This window comes from Rhineura floridana, chromosome 8 (assembly GCF_030035675.1).
Source record: "Rhineura floridana isolate rRhiFlo1 chromosome 8, rRhiFlo1.hap2, whole genome shotgun sequence".
NCBI classification, from domain to species: domain Eukaryota; kingdom Metazoa; phylum Chordata; class Lepidosauria; order Squamata; family Rhineuridae; genus Rhineura; species Rhineura floridana.
In genome coordinates, this window is record NC_084487.1 from 9,209,817 (window position 1) to 9,231,695 (window position 21,879).

The window sequence follows — 21,879 nt, forward strand, 5'->3', positions numbered from 1 at the left end:
TTCCTTACTCAGCGCATAGTTAAACTATGGAATTTGCTCCCACAAGATGCAGTAATGGCCACCAGCTTGGATGGCTTTAAAAGAAGATTAGACAAATTCATGGAGGACAGGGCTATCAATGGCTACCAGCCATGATGGCTGTGCTCTGCTATCCTAGTCAGAGGCAGTATGCTTCTGAAAACCAGTTGCCGGAAGCCTCAGGAGGGGAGAGTTTTCTTGTACTCAGGTCCTGCTTGCGGGCTTCCCCCAGGCACCTGGTTGGCCACTGTGAGAACAGGATGCTGGACTAGATGGGCCACTGGCCTGATCCATCAGGCTCTTTTTATGTTCTTATGGTACTTCCTGAGGAAGGGGTAATGCTTGGGCTATGTACAGTGTATAAAGTATGGAGAAAAACACAACGCATCTACCAAATGTTTTGTACATGCAACAGAGACTGCCCACTCCCAAAACTGTCAAGATTGCCCCCTTGGGTCTTGTGGTGAACAATTGGAGAGTTCCTCTTGGGCTTCAGGATGAGAATTGGGATCTGCATTTTGGTGCTGGTTCAATTCTCACTCCGTCTAACTGGCTGCCGGTACCACTTTGTCACTGATTAACATCTGCTATTTGCTACAATTACCAATTTGTTTTTTTAATTTTGCAAAAATATCAATATTCCTATTGATTTCAAATTTTGATATTTCTATCGATCTTTGTGTATTTATTGCTATTTCCCAGTCTCTACTAATGGTGTGTATTTACATTTGTATTAAATCTTTTATTTTTATTTACATGAACATGTAAACATCATGCTTCAGTTCACAGCATCACAGGAGGTGAAATGGAAACTGCAGCATGAATGCTCCCCTTTGCCTGCACGCCACTTGTGTTTCCCGCCTAAGCAAGCAGGCAAGGCAGTGGTGGCAGCAGCCTTAGCTAGTTAGTGAGCTGGTGGCCTAGTTTAGTTTAATAGTTAGTAGTTTGTCCAGGGTGGTGGTGGCGTGGGGCAGCAGGAAAGGCGGTGGAACAGGCAAGCGTTTTGGCAAGTTGAGTGTGGGGGACAGTGAAAGGAAGGTGGCAGGAGTGATGGTGGTGAGGGAAGTGGGGCGGCAGTGAGAGGAGTGTGTGTGGCAAGAGTGGTGATCACTGGGGGTGGCAAGGGGAATGGGAGTGGCAAAAACATAGAAATAATATTGATATTCTAGAGGCAATTTTTTTTAAAAAAAAATTCATTTTAGCCGTGGAAAATCTCTATAAAAATCAAATCCACAAAGACGAAAAAAACCCGAATAAATGGAAAATCCTGTGTCAAATCCGAATGTTGTGAAATTCGAGCCCATTTGCTGATGACACTAAATTGTTCAGGGTTGTTAAAACAAAAAGGGATTGCGAAGAGCTCCAAAAAGACCTCTCCAAACTGAGTGAATGGGCAGAAAAATGGCAAATGCAATTCAATATAAACAAGTGTAAAATTATGCATATTGGAGCAAAAAATCTGAATTTCACATATACGCTCATGGGGTCTGAACTGGCGGTGACCGACCAGGAGAGAGACCTCGGGGTTGTAGTGGACAGCACAATGAAAATGTCGACCCAGTGTGCGGCAGCTGTGAAAAAGGCAAATTCCATGCTAGCGATAATTAGGAAAGGTATTGAAAATAAAACAGCCGATATCATAATGCCGTTGTATAAATCTATGGTGCGGCCGCATTTGGAATACTGTGTACAGTTCTGGTCGCCTCATCTCAAAAAGGATATTATAGAGTTGGAAAAGGTTCAGAAGAGGGCAACCAGAATGATCAAGGGGATGGAGCGACTCCCTTACGAGGAAAGGTTGCAGCATTTGGGGCTTTTAAGTTTAGAGAAAAGGCGGGTCAGAGGAGACATGATAGAAGTGTATAAAATTATGCATGGCATTGAGAAAGTGGATAGAGAAAAGTTCTTCTCCCTCTCTCATAATACTAGAACTCGTGGACATTCAAAGAAGCTGAATGTTGGAAGATTCAGGACAGACAAAAGGAAGTACTTCTTTACTCAGCGCATAGTTAAACTATGGAATTTGCTCCCACAAGATGCAGTAATGGCCACCAGCTTGGATGGCTTTCAAAGAAGATTAGACAAATTCATGGAGGACAGGGCTATCAATGGCTACTAGCTGTGATGGCTGTGCTCTGCCACCCTAGTCAGAGGCAGCATGCTTCTGAAAACCAGTTGCTGGAAGCCTCAGGAGGGGAGAGTGTTCTTGCACTCGGGTCCTGCTTGCGGGCTTCCCCCAGGCACCTGGTTGGCCACTGTGAGAACAGGATGCTGGACTAGATGGGCCACTGGCCTGATCCAGCAGGCTTTTCTTATGTTCTTATCCCTAGTCAGGATAGGGATGTGAGATGCAAACAACTCAGATTAAGCTACCTTGCTCTGTTTTCAGTTTAAATGTTGAATCTATTCAACACATAAGAAGCAAGACTACAGACATCTGTGTTGAACCATGTGGAATTCCTTGGCAACTTCAAAGTTTTAGTTTTAAATATTTCGGTGTACTTCTGTGCTACTTAGATACAGTATATCAAAAGCAAAGCAAAGCAAAGCAAAACCAAACCAAACCAAACCAACCTTTTTCACTACATTGAGTTTATCTGGAGCATGGTCAAACAGTGTGTCAAATGCGTCCCTTTCTGAAACACAGGTGATAACAACAAGCTATTAGAAAATGCAACATTGCAGGATAATAATTCCAAAGTTGGAAGGCCTCAAGTGCCTTTCACCAAGTCTAAATTTGCTATACCAAAATAATCCTTGACCTTTGTTTACTTAAGTCACATTATTTATTATTTGTTTGATTTCTTTCCCACCTTCCCTCCAAAGAGCAAAAAGAGGCATACATGGTTTTTCCCTCTCCATTTTATCCTCACAATGGCCTTTCAAGTCACTGAAGTAATATATTATTGAAGCACTCAAAACCCCACTATTATGTGTAATTATCTGCTTCCAAGGTAAACAGTCTCAAAAAAAGAGAAAAAAGTCTTATAAAATGTCATACAGTACAGGATGCCCAATTACTTTATCTTACAAGATTGTAACTTTTAGAGGATTGATGTTTAAACTTTAGCAGATATACATGAACTTCATCCAGCACTGGGAAGAGCAGTCCTACAACCATATGTGTCTATAGTTCATCTTTTATGTAATGATTATTAGGCTGTGTCAGGGATTCCCCTGGTTCCTCAGCGTAATTTCTTATAAAACAGGATTCCTTAACTCCTTTGCTGCCACCAGGTCCACAGAATACCTTTTAAAAGCCTAGCGGCGCTTTAGGCATGACATGACACCACCACTGAGAGACAGTATAAATGTTAAACTACGTTTGTAGGTTTAATTAAAGGGATATTATTTACAAAAGGGAATTGTGTTATTTATTTTGGGACCTCACAGGTGCTTGCTGACACGTTCTGAAGACTCCAGGGACACTGTTGCTGTCACCAGCCTTTAAGTGGCTCTCCCTTCAGGCCAATTTCGCTAAACCTTCACCCCAGCCAATGATGTCCACACCCAGTCCAGCTCGTGGGGCCAATCTGCCTCTGTGCCCTAAAGTTCCTCTGATTGTGCTCCAGAGCAGTTGAGTCACGGTTATACCCCCACTTGTGTCACTTCCCTCTGGCAAGACCTTCCTTCAGAGCAGCCTCACAGACCATCTCAGTGATCAGCTGATCTTCATCAGACCACCATGAGTGACACCCTGTTGTTGTTATGCACCTTCGATTACGACTTATGGTGACCCTATGAATTGGCGACCTCCAACAGGATCTATCATGAACCACCCTGTTCAGATCATGGAAGTTCAGATCTGTGGCTTCCTTTATGGAATCAATCCATCTCTTGTTTGCTCTTCCTCTTTTTCTACTCCTTTCTGTTTTTCCCAGCATTACTGTCTTTTCTAGTGAATCATGTCTTCTCATTATGTGACCAAAGTATGATAACCTCAGTTTCATCATTTTAGCTTCTAGTGACAGTTCTGGTTTAATTTGTTCTAACACCCAATTATTTGTCTTTTTCGCAGTCCATGGTATCCGCAAAGCTCTCCTCCGACACCACATTTCAAACGAGTTGATTTTTCTCTTATCCGCTTTTTTCACTGTCCAACTTCCACATACATACATAGAGACTGAGTGACACCCTGGGTAATAATATATAGGCCTCAGTTCTTCCTTCAGCTGTTCTCACCAACCAACTCCTCACTCCCAACTATCACCAACTCCCACAGTCCACCACTCTCTCCAACTGCTAGCCCTGACTGACAGTTAATTCCCTAATGGAACCTCCAGCCAATCAGAAAGAAATGACCTGAGAGGAGAGAGACAGGATCGCTGTCCTCATCTAGTAGTATCTGAAAACAATCCTGTCTCTCTCCTCTCGGATACTGTCACCAAGCAACCACTGCCAAGCATGCTTGCAACAATCTACCAAAACAAGGCCTCTTGGCAGTCAGAGGTCATGTGATATTTTTTAATTGCTACAATGCTAAAGCTGGCCAAAGGCCAGCTGAGGGGGGCTTAGGATGTGGAGTAAGTGATCTTCCATTGGTGGGGAAGAAATCCGCCAATGGAGCAGCACCTATGCTCCAGAGGAACCCTTGGTACCCTGAGTACCTACTAGCAGAATGCAGTTGGCAGTTGCACTTGAAAGGGACACATCAGGGCTGAATCGTGAGAGGCCTCATTCCCCAGTATCCCCTTGGAAAAGGGAAAGAAACAATGCCTGCCCCTGCATATCAATGGGAGGGAAAACAAACCAACCCAGAGACAAAAGGAAAAAAGCCTCTCAGCTTCTGCCCTTGCCAAAGCCAGCTGGCAGGGCTTAGGAAGTGAAGGCTCCTCCGCCACAAGATCTCCTGCCACCACTGGCTTGTTCAGACATTTTCAACTGTGCACTGGGACACTCTTTCCCTTATGCTACACTGTGATCAAGGGCAATTAACATTTATGGAGGAGTGCAATATTGAGATGGCAATTAAGATTTTTGAAGATTTCTCCACGTAAACTACAACAATTATCAACTTGAAAGCTAAAATCTAATATAAATGAAGTGGGTCTATACACTCACATGAGAAAGAGGAGCTATATTCTCTAAAGGCATTTTGCATAACAACAGCCAACAACTCTGAATCCCCACTGAACCATGAAGCTCACCTTGGGCCAGTCACTGTCTCTCAGCCTAACCTACCTCACAGGGTTGTTGTGAGAATACAATAGAGAGGAGGAGAACCATGTAAGCCAGCTTGAACTTCTTGGAGGAAAGGTACATATAAATGCAATCATCATCATCAGGTTGGTATCCTTTGGCAATTAAATCTGCCTATATATATGCTAAGAGTAGGTCTCTCAAATCTATGGAGCCTGTTCTGGATCACAAGGAAAGTTCTGCAGTCATTTCCCTTGTCCACTGTCTTTGGTGCACATCAGGAGAGCCACACATGCTACAATGCCTCATTCTCGCCAATACTGAGCAACGCATTCACTATAGCTTTCCCCAGCACTGAAATGAATGGAGTATTTAGGATGCAACGCAAACCTCAGGAGCTTAGGATAGTGGACCACATAGTAAAGAAAAGCACAAAAAAGTTTTGATTTAAGGAATAGAGACTATACTTTCCCCACCCACCTTGCTTTGGAGTACAGGTGTCTTGGTTTACAGCACTCCATTACCAAATCAACTAAGGCCACTATGAATCTGAGTTCAGCTGGTTTTGAATGAAATAAGCAGCTGCAACACAGACTGCAGTAGAACAGCCACAGGTAGAAACCTCTAGAAAATGCAAGGAATCAAGTGAGACTTACCATGCCGTCCCGACAATGCCCTGTAGAAAAAGAAACAATGCAATTATATGTGTACACATATATAATTTAAGCTTTTTTTCAGTGCAGAAATAAAACTGTATATACTGAGTAAATAGGTATCTGGTCATATCTATGGCTTTGCATTCATAGCAACTGAGGAATAAACCCACAGGCTTTTCAGTAATGTCGCATAATTTCCACTGACTCAAATTAAACTGAGCAATTTTGCAACATCACAAATTTCCATCTGTAAAGTCCATTAATTACTTTTTTTCTACCTGAAAATATCTGGAAGGATAGAAATCTATTTGTCTATTTCTAGAAACTTTTTTGAAGTTGAAATAATTAAAATTTGGACTTGGGAAAAAACCCTAAAATACATAAAAACCAGATATATTTTTGTTAAGAAATAACCACGTGAGTATAGAAATTGCTGTATTAGCAGCATTTTTCCTTTTCTTTGTCACCCTTTCCCCATTGGTTACATAATCTTTTGAGGAACCTTTCTAACATCAAAGCTATAACCTATGTCAGAAGCAGCCGTCTCTTAGAGTCCCCAGTAATGAAGATTCAAGGTTGGCAAATAATTGAATTTCCAAGACAGATCAAGTAACTGTAATGTTGACATACTCAATGTTACCAGTTATTTCCTCTTGGATTTGTCGGGACTGGAGAATTCCATCTCGCTTCTGGGGAAAAATTATTTATACTTTATTATAATTTATAATATTTTAACACCAATATTTAACACCAATAATATATATTCAGACACACACACACACACATAGATACAAACACATATACAAATGCACATATTTATTTTAAGTTCTGTGAAAAATATTTTCAAATGATAAATGTAAGAAACTTAAATATAAAAGAATTCCCCCTCCAAAACTATATTATTTCAATCTGTGTACAATCTAAAAAACTGTATATATTGTCTAAAAGGCATCTTTTCTGTGTGCAACAGGCATGAAATGCCACCTGTGGTAGAAAAGAATAATGGGGAAAATAAGGTGATTGCCTTGCAAACCACTGCAAAGGAAGAAAAAATCAGAAATGGATCCATATTCAATGAAGTACGTAAGTATATCAATAAAATAATGTAATGATGTTCTACTCAGAGCTCATATTTGACTTGAAATAATAATTAGGGCAAGAGGTATGCTGCATTCAGCATGTGGAATTGTGCCTTTCTTCCATTGTTTATATTTATTCTGCTTATCTCCATTAATTCCTAGATAGCAATCCTCCCATTTTGCACCCTGCTCCATATCATCGATGAGGGCTAATTCAATATCCATTAGCTCCAACAAGCTTTGGACCAACCTCTTAATGTGAAACATTCTTTGCAGATATGTCATTAATTAGCATTCAAAACTGTGCAATCCTATACCTGTCTACACAGAAATAAGCCTCCTTCTGTTCCATGGGACTTATAAATGTGCAGAGCACTGCAGTCTAAGAGCTAATGAGCCATTTTAAATTAGACAGAAGACAGCAGAAGTGGCGGGGTGGGGGTGAGGGAAGAGAATTTATAGAGACAAATAATTCTATTGCAAGTCACTTTTGCACATCTTCATTCATAAATCGACTCTGTCACTTTTCACCTTAACCTGCGATTTCTTTTTATATATATATAAAAAATCTGAACAAAATTCATACTTAAATTTGAATTTTTGGATGTATTTTTCCTCAAAAATCACATTTCAAAACATTTTCTCTCAAAACACACATTTCCAATATGCATTATGATTCAATTTTTGAGCAACTTTCAGAGAACTGTGAAATCCATTGAACAGCTACATTCCAATCTGCACATTGGGAAGGTGCAGATTACCAGTTATATCCCTACAGAAAGGGTGACAATATCGCCAGTGATGAAAGAAAAAAAGGAGGTGAGTCAATTTACCGTAAAGATAAGAGATTTCCAATGTGTGGTTCAAGTGGTTTGAACATTTGCAGCATTCTAAAGGGTACACTAAAATGTGAGAAAGACATTGGTTTGAATATTGGACTGGGTCACTAGAACCAAGGGGTGCATGTTTAATTCCCCAATTAGGGCGCAATCCAACTGCTATTTATGCTGGGCTGAGGGGAGTTGGATATGGAGTTGGAGTGGCCCCCAAATTATGGAATGATCTCCCTGACAAGGTGTGCCTGGCGCCAACACTGTTATCATTTCGGCGCTAGGTTAAGACTTTCCTCTTCTCCCAGGCATTTTAGCATGTGTTTTATATTGTTTTAAATTTTGTTTTAAATTGTTTTTAAAAGATGTTTTAAACTGTATTTGTTTTAATGTTTTTAGTTACTGTAAACCGCCCAGAGATCTTCGGCTATGGGGTGGTATACAATAAATAAATAAATAAATAATATGGTGGACTTCCGGCTGAGTCGGCTATTTCCCGGCTCAGCCAGTCTACGCCAGCATAAGCTGCTGACCTGGGACACAACCAGCTCAGCCGGAGATCTGTTGGGGAAGCTCAGCCTGGTGTAAGGGGAGCTGGCAGAAGGCGTGAAAAAGGGGCAGTCTGGGGGCATGTCAGAGGAGGGGCTGAGGGGGCTTACACAATATCCAGATCCCATTCAGCTCCCTCCTGCAGCCCTCCATTGCAGCAGCCAGTATGCTGGGAAAAGGGGTGGTGGAAGGAAATATGTGTTTTGGTGCCTTCCGCCACACCCTGCCAGCACAGGCAGCATCCTCCCCTTCACAAGGCCTCCAACAGGCAGCTGGATGTGGCAGCCCCTTCCACCAGCTCCGCTCCTGCCAGCCTCCAACAAGTGGGATTGTTCTGTTAGCCATGAAACTCAATGACTGACCTCAGGGTACTCGTTACTTCTCTGTTGTGAGGACAATATGGGAGGAGAGACCTGTGTATGCTATCTTGACTTCCTCAGAGAATGTATGGGATAAAAATGTGCAAGACAGATCAAGTGGAAAATGAGGATCTATTTTTAAAAAATACATATTTAAGCAGACAAAGCAAGGCGCTTAATACAGCAAAAACAAGCAGGCAGGCACGTGAAGCACGGAGGCAGAGAAAAGAAAACAGGACATCAGTGCAGAGAACATGCACATCTATCCTCACCTGTGGAAGAAAAAAAAAATACTATGGACATTATCATGAAGATGCAATCATCCAATAAGAAGAAAAAAATACTTTGCTGTATTTGTTTTATAATTTAAATCTATTTTTGACACAAATGTGTCCCCTAATGGGACACATACACAGATAGCGGTGACAGCAAATTCTAGGTGCTTCTACTATCATTCTTCAAATGTGGTAAATTATGCTGCCTGATTGGAAGCTCAATTTTCCTAAAAAAAAAACCCAACCCTTTCTATGACATATACCCCAGTGAAAGGAAGGGGGTCTAAGAGTTTCCTGTTCTGTATATCTGAATGGTGTATTTTCACTTGCGCAAAGTTCAAAGAAAGTGAAAAAGTTGAGTCTTTGCCCCAGGATCTACTGCACAGGACCAGCCAAACAAGGAACAATGAAACAAAATGAAATGCGGGGAGGACTGTATGCAGGAGAGGGAGAAATAGTGTGTCTGTGTAAAAGTAAGAGGCAACATCAACAAAACAAAAACACTGCAATTACAAAAAAACACACAACCCACCACCCTGCAGCAAGAGCCAAAAAGAACTAAGTGCACTAAAATAATAATTTACAAATAGAACAAAATGATCTTGAAACTACTTATTGATGGGGGAAACGATCAGATTAGAATATTTGGAGCAGATTTGGAAAGGCATACAGGGGGTTGGAGGGAGAGAAGAGGAAGGAGAACCCCACTCACATTATGCTGGATCCCATCCATTCACTTCAGAGATCATTTTATGATATCTGTACACTTACAGCGAAAAATGTATTTGATATGTATTAATGCTACAAGTGGTCTGCCATGTCTTCAGAGAAGGACGATGATATGCTTAACTGTCTAAGAAAATTCTTGTTCTTTTTATTTTTCTTGTTGAAGAAATCTCAGCCAGAACCAATACATACTAACACATACATGGTAAAATGATTGTTTTTACACAGACTTTCAAGGAATGCGAAAATATAATCATTCATACCTGGACAACAACTACTTGAATAGACACATGATCTGGCAGTCTGATTGGGGCTCGAAAGTACTGTGATAATGTTACCAAAAGGTGCAGTATTGCAACTAGACTCTTAGCATGGACAGCTGAAACAGATTAAAAATTCAAGTTATGTAAGACAAACTAAAACAAATATTTATTTTCACACGCAGTGACCCGTCCTTAACTATGTGAGACATTTTATCCTTTGCCCACCAGAGATTGCTGAGAGCATTTTCTTCTGTTTCTCTTTCCTGCCGTAAATCAACTGGTGCTATGAAAACAACTACATCAACAATATTCCTCAGGTAACATTTTGTTGCACGCCTAGATCCCGTTGGCTTGAATATGGAAATCTAAGCTTGATTCAAAACACAGATTTTGTTGTACAGTTGTATTAAGTGCTATCTATGCACTTGTTGTGCCTTTATCTTTGCTATTTCAGTGTCAATTTATGAACTATCAGAAGAATATCTTTGCATTCGTAACATGCACTTAGTTCATTTTTAAGTGTCACAGCGTCTGCAGAAAGATGGATGAGCCCATTTAGCCTGTACCCTTGAGCAATAACTTACTAAACTGAATGACTCAAACATTCCTCATGAACTTGTTAAGTGTTCTTGTTATTGTAGCTTATTCACAGCAGGATTTGTATGCATAGTTAACATTAACAAGACCAAAATGTATCAAAAGACTCACTGCAGGAAACTTTTAATTCAGGAATAAACCCCAAGCATCAAAGGAAATAATTTACAACTATATTATATTATTTTTTCCTGTGTCTGCATTATCACTGAATTCTCAGGTACTCTTCTAAAACATAAGATTTTAGGTATACTATTGACCCTACATTCTGCTTCGCTACGTGTTTTTGCACAAAGTAGAAAAATAAGCAATGAGACATCCTCCTTCAGTATTTATCCTTTTTTGTGCAGAGATTCCTCTGTAAAACTACCACTCAATGTATTCCAAATGTCAAACTTTGCAGGCTTCTTGCAGGGCAAAGATAAAAAAGATACAGCCTTTTTAAAAAACAGATTGCATTATAATTATTTGCATATATACTGGTTCCAGCCAGAAAAAAAAGCCTGCATACACAGGCTGTAATCCAGCACATTTCAGTCCTATTCAAACATATTTTAGTTGAATAAGGCCTCAGTGCGTGGTATACTGGCTCAGGTATTGGGCTTGGACCAGAGAAATCTGGACTCCAATATCTTCTTAGCCACGAACATTTATTGGAAAGTTATGATCTTTCAACCTAATCTAGCTCACTGGGATGTTGAAAGGATAAAAAACATACTCCCATGTACACAGCCCAGAGCTCCTTGGGCAAACTGCGGGAAACTAATGAAACAAATACAGCACCAGGATTTAGGAGGCTGTTGGCAAGATGCCCTCCAGTGCCCCCTCCCTAAATGCTGCCACATGCAGAGCTGTTCCTACTTCCTCCACAGCACAGAGAGGGCAGGCAGTAATTCATGCTTCACCTCCTTGTTGTTATCTGCTTGCCCATTCACCAAATGAGAGGGCAGATAGGGAGCAGCAGCTGCTCCTTGCCATTGACACCACCCATTCACTTGCCCACCTGAGTGGGTGGGTGGTTTAGCAGTGATGGGGAAGAGAGAGGGCAGGCAGCTGATGCTCTCTGCTTCCACTAGTGCAGATAAGGAAGAACAAGGAGCAGCACTACTGCCTGCCTGCAGGTGGCGCTGCACAGGGAGCAGTGAGATCTTTCGGACAAGGGGTGGTACTAGATGGGCCAATTCTCACTGCTGCCCAGACAAAGAGAGGGGATGGCAATGGTAGGTTGGGGTTAGTGGTGTGCCCTCCCAGGATGCTAGGGTCTCAGCAGCTGTCAGAGGGTGCCAACCTCGGGTGTCAGTCTCTGATAAAATGAAAATGCAAATGAACTGCCTTCAAGTCGATCCTGACTTCTGGCGACCCTATGAATAGGGTTTTCATGGTAAACGGTATTCAGAGATGGTTTACCATTGCCTTCCTCTGAGAGTCACTGACTAGCCCAAGGTCACCCACTGAGCTTCATGGCTGTGTGAGGATTCAAACCCTGGTCTCCCAGGTCGTAGTCCAACACTCTAACCACTACACCACACTGGTTATCTTTGATAAAATAGTCAGTAATAAAATAACATATGCCTAAATAAGAAATAAATGTGCCTTTTTAAACAATTCTGCTGTGATCCGGGGTGGGCTAATTTCTTTATATTGTTTTAAAACTGTCTATTGATGGCCCTAAACTGTTCTGTACTGCTGCTTTTAAAATGATTATTGTTGACTGCACTGTATTTTATTGTGTATTTATATTGTATTTGAACTTTAATGTTGTACGTCGCCTAGAGTGGTTTCGGCCAGATAGGCGACACAAAAATTAAATTTATTATTATTATTATTATTATTATTATTATTATTATTATTATTATTATTATTATTATTATTATTATTATTATTATTATTATCTGTTTTGATGATCCTTGAATAGAAAGGTGGGTTATACTTTCTTGCAAATAAAACTGTTTTTAAAAATCTATATGTTCCATAGGGAGCTGTAACAGAAGGGAAAGAAAGAAAACGTTTTGAGGGAAAGAAATCCCTGCTATGTACTTAAACAGCCCATAACGTGCATGGGAACTGAAGCATTAAGTCTTGAAAAAAAATCAAGCATACTATTTTGTATACAATTGTCAATAGAGGTAACTGCAGGCTTATTCAGCTCCTTCCTTCTGTCAGAACAAGGATTTACACTTGCACAATGGAATCCCCTCCCCTTTCCTGACCCTGTGCTCTCCCCAAATCTGTTCCAGAGAGTTGTGGGAATCCACCAAACAGATTTATGGGGTGTGCAGGGGGGGAGTTCTGTTGCAGTTATCCTTTGCGCTGATGGAACAAGGGAATTAGTGGTACACTGGATTCTACCCTACATTACTAACTATGACATATGTGCAATTACCTATACTTTTGCATACATTACATCATACGGATCATGGTATTCCCAATCTCTATGTATGGATGTGAAAGTTGGACAGTGATAAAAGCGGATAAGAGAAAAATCAATTCATTTGAAATGTGGTGTTGAAGGAGAGCTTTGCGCATAACATGGACTGCAAAAAAGACAAATAATTGGGTCATAGAACAAATTAAACCAGAACTGTCACCAGAAGCCAAAATGATGAAACTGAGGTTATCATACTTTGGTCACATAATGAGAAGACATGATTCACTAGAAAAGACAATAATGCTGGGAAAAACAGAAGGGAGTAGAAAAAGAGGAAGGCCAAACAAGAGATGGATTGATTCCATAAAGGAAGCCACAGATCTGAACTTACAAGATCTGAACAGGGTGGTTTATAACAGATGCTCTTGGAGGTCACTGATTCATAGGGTCACCATAAGTCGTAATTGACTTGAAGGCATATAACAACAACAAACATCACAATTCTAGATATAAACTGGCCCACTGATGAATCTTCAATCTCGTTTGGGTCTAATTTAATAGATTTTACCAAATGCAGTAGGAAAATATAACTTTTAACATCATTAGTAAGCAAAAATTCAGCTGTAAAATGCATAACTCACAGTCAACGTTCCACTTGATGCTCCTTGGAGGAAGTTTAAGAGTTTCATTGATCTTTTCAAGTACTGTCTGTAGCTTCTGTTTCTGAGCTATTTCAGACTGTGTGACTTCAGCAACATTGAGTTTCTCACTCTCAAGCTTCTCTGAAGTGATAATGGAAGAAAAAGCAGCAAGTCTACACCCCAATTCCATGTACCAAGCGCAGTGCGAAGACATTCTGTCCCACATACTGCAAAGGATTTTCTGTAGATAATTAGTTTGAAGTTTCAAAATTTGACAACTTCTCAAGCCTATCATCCCTGTCTTCTGTTAAATCTCTGTTCTCTTAAGAATTCTAACCCATTCTCCATTTATTTTTTCTAAGTAGTCTACTCAGCACTATTAAAAGCACAATATTTACTTATGAGGGATACCATCCAGATTGTTTCCATGGTGTTTAGCATGTTATTTCCATCAATCTGGATCTCCATCCGCATTCTGATGAGCATAAGACCACTAGCATCAGGAAGATGTCAATACCTCTGCCCCCTGCCCCACAGGTTACTGCTGTTTGGAGTAGTATTACATGTAAATAATAGACACCAGTGTCTATGTCACTCCTAACAAACAAGCAGTTGCACAGTGGCAAAATGTCTCCAAGAACGTGCATAAAATTATTTCCTACCGAAGAGTTTTTGCAGTACTTGTCCATCATACAGGTCTTCAGCCAGGTCTTTTACAATGATTCGTTCTCCTACTAAAACATCGTTAATCCAGTCAATCAGCACCTGTGCAAGAGATAGTGATTTAGAAAACGCTCCATACATGTGTACATCACAAATCTATTTTCCATTTTATGAGCAAAGTGGGCCTCAGAAGTGACATAAATCTTCTTAGTAGTGAATGCTTTAGAGTAATAGGATTGACATAATTCTTAATCACACTGCCAGCAGAACATTAACGGCAGAAAATTAGACAATTTCTTCAACTGAGCTGGGATATTTTCATTTTACATTATAAAACCATTAGCTACCCTGAGTCCTTGGGATATGGCAGGTTTTAAAAATTAAAAAGACAGAGGTACAGGAGAAAAAAAGTTGGAATACAAACATGGAAGAGACAGTGGGTCTGAAATACACCCACACCCACACACCTCCTTGGCATGTATAGAAAAAGAATCTTCCAAGCCTTTGGCACAAGATTAAGCTCTGAAAATGCAGTGGGTTTGTTCTCCTGTCATCAGTAGCATTGTTGGCTTTTGTGGTAAACTTGCATTGCACCATTGTTAAGATTTTATTTGTGTTGTTTTCATTGGATTGTTTGCTTGTTTTTGTCTTGTACATTGTTTATTATTTATAATGCATAGGATACCCTGATAGAGTCAAATGGCAAGATATAAATATTTAAAATAAATAAATACCCAAGCCAACTGGGAATGGATGCATAAAAAGTAGGGCAGGTTCTGTTCAACACTAAACATGTGATCTCAAACCATTTTCTCTTAAAGAAGCCAAGCACCCACAGGCCAATTGTTCCAAAGGACAAAGGCTTTTCGAGAAGAAAAGGACTTGTGAGGAGATAGATGGTCTGGTCCACTGACCTTGAAATGGAAATGGACTGCCTTCAAGCCGATCCCAATTTATGGTGACCCTATGAATAGGGTTTTCATGGTAAGCGGTATTCAGAGGTGGTTTACCATTGCCTTCCTCTGAGGCTGAGAGGCAGTGCCTGGCCCAAGGTCACCCAGTGTGCTTTATGGCTGTGTGGGGATTCGAACCCTCGTCTTCCTGGTAGTAGTCCAACACCTTAACCACTAAACACTGATACAGTGGCATGAACCACAACTTAATTTGCTTTGTTTCGTAATTCTAGAAGAGTATAAAAGCGTTTATATATTTACTTTCATCAGCTCCTGTAGTTTGGGGTCACTTCTTGAATTTGGATCAATCATTGTTCGGGCTTCATTTTCCTCTTTGGGGGGAAAAAGATATCCATTACAAGGAAGGTATTGTTATGACTTTTTGTTTACATCAATAATTTGGCTTGAGACAAAAATTATTTCAGATTACCTAGCATAGTATCTTCAGGATCTAGTTCAAAAGGAATTGGACTGAGTGGTAAATTAATGGCATTTATTCCTTCTTCTTGTAGTTCAGACACTGAGGAGGAAGAAAAATAAAATAGTTTAGTGAAATTTGTCTTATTTTTTCTTCACACCTTTCAGCAGCAGTAAAGACATGAACACAAAGCCTTATTTCCACAAGTTTTTAGCAGAAAAACAATAGATCCAACAATGAAAAATATTCAGCCAATCCAGATTGCAGCTCTCATATGTGGGTAGCCAAGCACCTGTATCTGTAAGCTTTCAAGGATCGAGAAAACTGGCATGCACACATACATGAACATGTGCGAACACACACACATCATTCCTGTACTTTCCTAATTTATGATTTGTTCAAGCTTGATAACCTGAAGAGCTCCTGGTTTGGCTTTCTTTTCTTTTTTTTCATCCTTGAAACAAATTTTTACAAATTCAAAAAAGTCTGTAGTCAACTTGTAAGAAGTACTTTCTGTCTACCACTACTCTAAGCAATGTAATTTATTACAAAAACACTCTTTTAATTGGGACTTCCTGCATGCACTCCTAAGAAAACTGAACATGCGAGCACCATTTATTGACATGTTGCTAAAGTCTGCTTAAATGCAACTAAATGTGGGGAATTTGCTATCTGACTAGAGCCAGTGTGGTGTAGTGGTTAAGGTGTTGGACTACGACCTGGGAGGCCAGAGTTCAAATCCCCACACAGCCATGAAGCTCAGCGGATGACCTTGGGCCAGTCACTGCCCCTCAGCCTCAGAGGAAGGCAATGGTAAACCCCCTCTGAATACCGGTGACCATGAAAACCCTATTTGTAGGGTTGCCATAGGTTGGAATTGAGGCAGTCCATTTCCATTTCACCACAGATATTAAACCAAGCACTAAACAGCACAAGATTTATATATATCTATTAGCACACACACTTTTATAAGCAGGTATGGAGAGAAGCCTTGAAGTATACAGACGTCAAGTACAATTCCTAATTAAAGAGAGATGGTGGTTGTTTTTGTACTGTATAACAGAGAGCACACACACACTATTAATACACCTGTGATTACTATCGGACGCTAAGCTTGTGCCATATTAATTGCTGTCACTCATGTGTGGTTGAATTTGCACTGTAACTTCAAAGGCATATCTTAATGAAAATACACTACTTCTTGGGTTGAGTCAGATCTTGATTTTGAAAACAGCTCATTTAAAATGGCATAAATGAGAAAGGCAAATGAAAAGGTTCATATGCTGTTCTATAAAGGTCCTTTTGGAGTTTCAGTGCTAACACTACAGCATTTGCATGCAGGTGTTCCTGCCACAAACCACAGCTGCTCCAACTTGCGCAATGAGAGTAGTGAGAGCCAAATTCATAAACCCATTCAGTTTCTGAGGATACCCCAAGTTAGTGTTGATAAATTTGAATACCTTGGCTCATGGGCTGGTGGGCTGTCTACACACCTGGAACATACTTATTTGCATGATGGATAAGCTGGCAATAAATTTGGGCTGTTAATTCAAATACAGATTGTCTATTATGGATATAGAGCTTTTAGAGAAATATAGGAAGCTCTCTTGTACCGAGTCAGGCCATTGGTTTACACAGTTCATTTTCTATACTGACTGATGGTTTCAGACAGGAGTCTTTCCCAACCCTACCAGCAGATGCCAGGGTTGAACCTGGGACCTTTTTATACACAAAGTATGTCTCCTAATTTATGATCATGTACCACATGGCAATTCACCACAATGTGTATGTCACCATTTTGTAAGCTCATTATCTGTAACATTCTGCCAAGTAGTGAGAGAATGTTACCCCCCTCCTGCTTCCCCACATTTCTGATTAAGTGCAGAAGTGGAACTGAATTTGTCTTTCCTGCTACATCCAAATTGGCTGTTGTTATGTGCCTTCAGGTTGATTACAACTTATGGGGACTCTATCAATCAGCAGCCTCCAATAGCATCTGTTGTGAACCTCCCTGTTCAGGTCTGTGGCTTCCTTTTATGGAATCAATCCATCTCTTGTTTGGCCTTCCTCTTTTTCTACTCCCTTCTGTTTTTCCCAGCATCATTGTTTTATCTAGTGAATCATGTCTTCTCATTAAGTGTCCAAAGTATGATAATCTCAGTTTCATCATTTTAGCTTCTAGTGATAGTTCTGGTTTAATTTGTTCTGACACCCAATTATTTGTCTTTTTTGCTGTCCAAAAAGCTCTCCTTCAACACCACATTTCAAAGGACTTGATTTTTCTCTTATCCGCTTTTTTCACTGTCTAACTTTCACATCCATACATAGAGATTGGGAATTCTGTGGTGTGAATGATCCTGAAGCTGTGTAAATGTAAAAATAATAGAAGTGAAACAAATGACATTTGGTTTTTAAGAAAATGAGAGCTTTAGCAGTTCAGAGATCTAAATTAAATACTAAAATAAGTAATGCTGCCTCCTCACGTTGCTGTATTTATTTCCTTATCTGTGGGATCAACTGCATTAGAGAGAGGGAGGCCTGGAAACCCTTGCCTCAGCCATCATTCCTGGTTGCATGCATCTGTGGTCAATTTTCCACACTTTCTTCCATAAAAGGTAAACGAGGCACTGTACTTGCAACAGGATAAACAATATGAACAACGCAACTGTTAAAGACCATCTGGCTTATCCAGCGCAGCTCTGGATTTTTAACTCCTTGAAGTAAAACATGAAAATCAGGCAGCTGGCTTTTAGCTACCTGAAATCGACTTTAAAGAGTTTTGCACCGGGGACTTTTAGAATTCCTGTCCTATTTTGATACTGCTAGCATCTGAGCTTACTGCAAACTAGAGCTGGTGGAAATTTGTGGCATAGCATTTTCTGGAAATGGTCTCTAGGCTCTTTTATAAGAAACCTCTATCATTCTACAGTTTGATCATTATGGGTTTTTTACCATCCTCAACTCAGAAGCAAGTCCAACTGAATTCAAAAGATTCTTGCTTCCCTCTGGATGTCCTTAGAACTGTAGTCCCAAATTCTTAAATTTAGCTGGATAGTGCTTATTAAGATAAATTTAAGGGGGAAAGCATTCTTTAACTTCTATCCAAACAATGAACAATCAGTCAAACAAAAAATCTTTAGAAATGGAGGGTTCTTTTGTTATTTACAGTTCATAATTTTATATATCGTTAATTGTACAGTTGTAAGATTCAACAGCAATAAAAATGAACAGCAATGTTTTGTAAAAGAAAAGAAACTGAGTTGTATCCAATGATGTCCCCCTGATGATGGAAGGGGCTTTGATCCAGTGGAGGCTTTCTTCAGGGTAATGAAGATAATTTTCACCAGTTTCCTTGAGCCACCTCCCAAACTGCTCCACAGAGTTCCCCAATCCTTTACAGGAGATTTGGGGGCATTCAGGAAGTTCCAGGGGGAAGAGGAATCTGTGAACATTTCCCCTGATTTGCTGATGAAAGTGTCTACTGGCTCAATGTGTCTTCCATTTGTGATGGAACACAACTGGATACAACCCTTATTAAATAAAGCAAAAGTTTGATCTTCCAGAAGTAGTGCTATATATTTTTATTTGAACTGATTTTGGGGACAGACAGACATGATTATACTGGCAGACAGTTATTATTTTAGCTTTTCAGTATTTTATTTTTTACTGCTGTCAGTCATAAATCACTGCAGACATCTGAATATTATTTTTAAGATAATATTCACTTCTGTTGTATAAACTGTAAATCTTTACAAAGCCAGTAGGCTAAATATTTGAACAAACATATTTAAAAGAAAAATGCCACAATAAAATGTGGTACTTTTATGAATATATTTTAAAAGTGATTAAATTTACTGGTTCGGGAAGCAAGGTGATTATACTGGCCTACTTCTGATTTGGGTTGTCAGGTCAGAAGCTTCCCAAACCCTGAGATTTCAGGGATGGGCCCTAGTGATGTCATTAAGCATCAACCACAGTTGCTTGGAGCATACCACTCAAACAAAAAAAATCTGTGATTGGAAATTAAGACAGAAATCTTAGGTAAATGAGGATGGTCCCAGGTCCAACTGAAGTGATGGGCTCATTTCTTTTCACTTGCTTAGGGAGCCTGGGTAGGGAACATTTAATCTAGCCTACCTGCTTCTGGCAAGAAGGGTTTAAGTGCCCTCAGGCCAGCTCAGTCACCAGAAGGCCATTGTAGGAAGAAAGGAGCCTAGTGTTGTGGAGATGTTAGATGGGAGCACTCAGGGGTAAAGATGTTTACATGCTTGATCCTTCACAGTTCTGGTCTCCACACTTCAAGAAGGATGCAAACAAACTAGAACAGGTTCAGAGGAGGGCAACAAGGATGATCAAGGAACTGGAAAAAAAGCCCTATGAGGAGAGACAGAAAGTACTGGGCATGTTTAGCCTGGAGAAGAGAAGACTGAGGGGAGATATGATAGCGCTCTTCAAGTACATGAAAGGTTGTCACACAAAGGAGGGCCAGGATTTCTTCTCGATCGTCCCAGAGTGCAGGACATGGAATAATGGGCTCAAGTTGCAGGAAGCCAGATTTTGACTGGACATCAAGAAAAACGTCCTGTTACAGCAATACGACAATGGAACCAATTACCTAGAGAGGTAGTGGGCTCTCTGACACTGGAGGCATTCAAGAGGCAGCTGGACAGCCATCTGTTGGGAATGCTTTGATTTGGATTCCTGCATTGAGCAGGGGGTTGGACTTGATGGCCTTATAGGCCCCTTCCAACTCTACTATTCTATGATTCACTGCAGAGAGAGGTTTGAGAAATGAGTAAGAGTTAAGAAGATTCTCTTCTCTTTCCTATCTATGCTGTGGGCTGCTATAAATTCACTTTGACAACCAGTCCAATTCCAGTGAGTAATAATTGACACCAGAGAAAACACACATGGCTTGGTCTACCTACACAGGCAGTAGCTTGGGAACAACAACAACTGCAGCCACATTTTCCAGTATGCGAATTCTCTTTTATCACTATTGCGCAACAAACAATCATGCAAACAACAAGAGTGTCCGTTTAGTCGGACAGATGGGCGTCTGCTAAATAAAATTTTATTATTATTATTATTAAGGCGCATCATCCATGGGTTTAAGGGGGTTGAGCTGCGTGCATGGGAACACCATTGTTGCTTTTGTGGATGTAAGGGAATGAGGTGAGAGATAAATGAAAAACAAAAAACATTGATTTCCTAAATGTAATACCATTCCTACCACAACAGGATTTCTGTGAGTAAGGTAGAAAACTCAGCATCCCACAACCAGTCAGGGTTCCTAATCAAAACTAAAAAAATCCTTGCAGCCATGGTCACAAAAATCCCCATGCAGCACAATCCAAGGGCTGCAGTTAGTGCAGAATGCTATGGCAATGACATGAGTGAGACCCTATCAGCACATAATATCTCTGCTCTGAAATTATTACTGGTTGCTGATTTATTTCAGTATTTATTTATATTTATATCCTGCCTTTCTTCTAAGGAGCTCAAGATGATGTATATGGTTCTCCTCCCTCTCCATTTTATCCCCACAACAACCCTGTGGTTAGGCTGAGAGATGGTGACTGGCCCAAGGCCACCCAAACTTCATGGCTGAGTGGGGATTTGAACCCTGGTGTCCCAAGTCCCAGTCCAACACTGTATACATTATGCGCCGCCCTGAGAGCCCTTGGGCTGTGGGCGGTATATAAATCGAATAAAATAAATAAATAAATGCCACACTGATTTGCTACCAGGCCAAGTTCAAGGTGTGCTTTTCATGTTACAGGTGCCACATAGTACTTCTTCTGCTCTTATAAGAAATCAGTCCTTTAGTGTGGCAGCACCTATGCTTTGGAACTCCCTGCCTAGACATTAGGCAGGCATCTTCAGTGTACTCTTTTTGGCATCTCCTAAAAACATTTTTGTTTATGCAAGCCTACCCAGGCAGATAGAATCTATTGTATTTCCCCCCCCCTCTTTTTGTTGATTATTAGCATTTTGAATGTTTTAAATACCTGCCTTTAACTGTTTTTGCCAATAATTTTATTGTTTTAATTCCTTCTGTAAACCACTTTGAGTTTTTTTACAATAGAGCAGTATATAAATGCTGTAAATAAAATACATAAATAGATTTTTGTGTCACCATGGCCCTTGGGTCTCTTTCCTCTTTTAGGAACAAAGGAATCTGCCTTATACTGACTCAGGTCATTTGGTACCATCTAGCTCAGTACTGATGACATGGACTAGCATTGGCTCTCCAGGATTCCAGGCAATAATCTTTTCCAGAAATTGAATTTTGGACCTTTCCATGCAAAGCATATGCCCTACCAATGAGCTACAACCCTCCCTGTT

General features: G+C 40.3%; 1 protein-coding gene across 1 annotated transcript in view; it reads right to left on the reverse strand.

The window, feature by feature from the left end:
• The window catches only part of LOC133390145 (alpha-parvin-like), a 56,150-nt gene that overhangs the window by 17,052 nt on the left and 17,219 nt on the right, over window positions 1-21,879 (reverse strand). The window contains exons 2-9 of the mRNA XM_061638113.1: window positions 15,544-15,633; window positions 15,375-15,445; window positions 14,160-14,262; window positions 13,498-13,638; window positions 9,895-10,010; window positions 6,444-6,502; window positions 5,814-5,833; window positions 2,593-2,654 (exon numbers count right to left, since the gene is read on the reverse strand). Of these exons, the coding sequence (XP_061494097.1) occupies window positions 2,593-2,654; window positions 5,814-5,833; window positions 6,444-6,502; window positions 9,895-10,010; window positions 13,498-13,638; window positions 14,160-14,262; window positions 15,375-15,445; window positions 15,544-15,633 (662 nt within the window). The remainder of the gene's footprint in view (window positions 1-2,592; window positions 2,655-5,813; window positions 5,834-6,443; window positions 6,503-9,894; window positions 10,011-13,497; window positions 13,639-14,159; window positions 14,263-15,374; window positions 15,446-15,543; window positions 15,634-21,879) is intronic.